This window comes from Crocuta crocuta, unplaced genomic scaffold (assembly GCF_008692635.1).
Source record: "Crocuta crocuta isolate KB4526 unplaced genomic scaffold, BGI_CrCroc_1.0 scaffold115, whole genome shotgun sequence".
Lineage (NCBI taxonomy): Eukaryota > Metazoa > Chordata > Mammalia > Carnivora > Hyaenidae > Crocuta > Crocuta crocuta.
The window spans coordinates 7453590-7456297 of NW_027530575.1; the positions used below are offsets into that span (position 1 = coordinate 7453590).

The following is a 2708-nucleotide window of genomic DNA, read 5'->3' on the forward strand; positions in this document are numbered from 1 at the left end:
CATTACGTACACAGCACGCAGTGGTTTCCTGTGTTTCTCCTGAGGGGTAAGAAGAATCACAGGGTGCTGGAGGCAGTATAAGTAGAAAGCACAGACCCTGTCTAGGGAGTCAGGGAAGGCTTCCCGGAGAAGGTGGCCTTTAGACTGAGACCGGAGGGAGGAAGTGTGTTGTAGGCAGAGGTCAGGATGACCGCAGCGTGAGGATGAGGCAAAGAGAGAATGTGAGAGTTGGAACCNTCAGGAGCAAGTAATGAGGCCCGACAGAGTTTTGAAGGGATGACCCTGACCCAGCAGGAGATCAGAGTAAGAAGACACAGACCTGTGGTGGCGAAGTTGATCTGGGCCCAGCAGGATTCTCGCTCTCTGCAAAGGGATACGGGAGGGGAGGGAGTGAGGCTTGTCCCGGGAAGCCCTGGGCTCCAAACTTGGCTTTCACTCCACACCTTCCTCTGCATCCTCCCAAAGTCCCTCAGATGGAAATTCTCTTAAAGGCGCCCCACCGCCAGGTGAGGTTGGGATTTGATCCCTAGGGCTGCTGCTAACTCTCTGCCACTAGGTAGCCAGGGGCTCACCCCTCTCTGAGAGAGGAGAAACTGAGGCTGGCATCAGTTGGGACATCCTAGTGCCCAGGAACCAGGGCCGCTGCCTACAGGCTGCAAGTTGGGCACAGCAGAGCCCCTCGGGATGCCACTCCCCTCCCCCAGCACTGGCTAAGGGATGTGAGGAAGACTCAGCCACTTGCTCCCTGCGTGACTCAGTACTGAGCCTCAGTCTCCTTGTCTATAAAATGGGGCTATTTAGGGGCACCTGGCTGGCTCAGTCATTTGAGCAACCAACTCAGCTCCAGTGGTAATCTCGTGGTTCATGAGTTCGGGCCCCATGTCGGGCTGTGAACTGACAGCGTGGAGCCTGCTTGGGATTCTCTCTCCCTCCCTTTCTGCCCCTCCCTCTCTCCTTCTCTCAGAACAAATAAATAAACTTTAAAATAAAACAAAACACGGCTATTTATAGAGCCAGTTTCCAAGGGGCGCCTGGGCGGCTCAGTCGGTTAAGCGCCTCACTCTTGGTTTCGGTTCAGGTCATGATCTCACATGGGTTCAAGCCTCGGGTAGGGCTGCGTGCTGACAGTGCAGAGCCTGCTTGGGATTCTCTCTCTCCCTCTCTTTCTGCCCCTCCCCCGCTAACGTGCTTGCACGTGCTCTGTCTCTCTCAAAATTAATAAATAATCTTAAAAAAAAAAAAAAGCCAGCTTCCTCTGCAGTTGTGAGCTATCGTGGGCTCTAGCTGCAGAGTGTCCTAGCCAGTGCCCGGCACCTCGGCTAGAAGTGGCGCCTGATCCTGCGAAGCCACCCTCCCACCAGAGGGCGCTGTGTGGACCAGAGCGCCCGCCCAGCCAAGGAAGTCCCCATCTGTCCCCAGAACCCAGCCATATCTCCGAGTCCTTAACACCCAACAGGAATTTCTGCACCATATCCCCCAACCCTTTGGTATTTATTCCCCCCAAACCACCCTCTGAGGGCCTCCGGAGATGATGGTCTCACCTTTTCTTCTGCAATTTTTTTACTTTAACTGGGAACCAAAAAAATAAACAAGCATTTATTAGATTTGGGTCATGGCTGCATCCTGCTTGTACACACACACACACACACACACACACACACGAATCCCAAGGCCCCCTCAGACGTCTGTGACCCAAACCTGCCTTCTCCTCTGGCAAGTTTGCCACGCAACAGGAGAGATACTGCAAACCCCCACCCCACCCCTCCCCTCCCCTGCATGAGTAATGTGTGGGTGAAAACTTGAAACAAGCAGGTAAAATTGTTGTTGTTGTTTTAAATGTCAATCTCAGTGGTTGACTCCAGGAGCTATGGGAGGAGGAAAGGAGAGTAAGTGTTTAAAGGGGACAGAGTGTCATTTGGGCAGATGACAGAGTTCCAGAGATGGACATTGGTGATGGTCACATAGCAAAGTGAGTGTCCTTAATGCCTTAATGACCCGCACACTTATAAAGGGTTAAGATGTAAAACTTTATGTTTTCTGTATTTTATAATTTGAAAATATATATCGGGACACCTGGGTGGCTCAGTCCGTTAAGAGATCGACGCTTGATTTTGGCTCAGGTCATGATCTCACCGTTTGTGAGATTGGGCCCCGCGTCGGACTCTGCGTGCTGACCGCGCGGAGGCTGCGTGGGAGTCTCTCTCTCCCCCTTTCTCTGTCCCCTCCTCGCCACCCACTCCCATCCTTTCTCTCTTTCAAAGAAACTTGAGTGTGAGTGTGTGTGTGCGCACGCGCACGCATGTGTGTATCACCTTCCCCTGCCCCACCACCAGCAACGCATTGCGTTCTGGAAGACTTCACGGCTCAGTCTGGAGTCAGACCTCCCGCGCCGTGTGCCCCCACGCTCCGAGAAAATGAGAACGTTCACATGTTCAGGGGCCGCACCCTGGCAGCCAGTGCGCCGCTTTCTCTGCCTGCTCTTACCTCTCCTGACCAACAGGGCAGTGGCCACCAGCCCAGCAAGAAGGAGGGCCCCAGCCAGGCTCAGGGAGAGTGCCAGGATCCAAGTAGGCACTAGAAGAACACGAGAAAGAGGGGGTGGGGGGGCAGGCCAAGGAGTTGCGAGGGTGCAGGGTGAAGTGGGACACCTGTCATTCTTCCAGATTCCCTTTGGCAAGCCAGCCGCCTTCCCCCCCCCCCCCATCCCG

The 2708-nt window shown here is 54.3% G+C and overlaps 1 protein-coding gene across 2 annotated transcripts in view; it reads right to left on the reverse strand.

The window, feature by feature from the left end:
- The window catches only part of CUNH19orf38 (chromosome unknown C19orf38 homolog), a 14019-nt gene that overhangs the window by 6777 nt on the left and 4534 nt on the right, over positions 1-2708 (reverse strand). The window contains exons 3-5 of one of the 2 annotated variants that reach the window (XM_077768021.1): positions 2485-2574; positions 1542-1569; positions 320-363 (exon numbers count right to left, since the gene is read on the reverse strand). In XM_077768021.1, the coding sequence (XP_077624147.1) occupies positions 320-363; positions 1542-1569; positions 2485-2574 (162 nt within the window). The remainder of the gene's footprint in view (positions 1-319; positions 364-1541; positions 1570-2484; positions 2575-2708) is intronic. The other variant, XM_077768022.1, reaches the window with a different exon arrangement.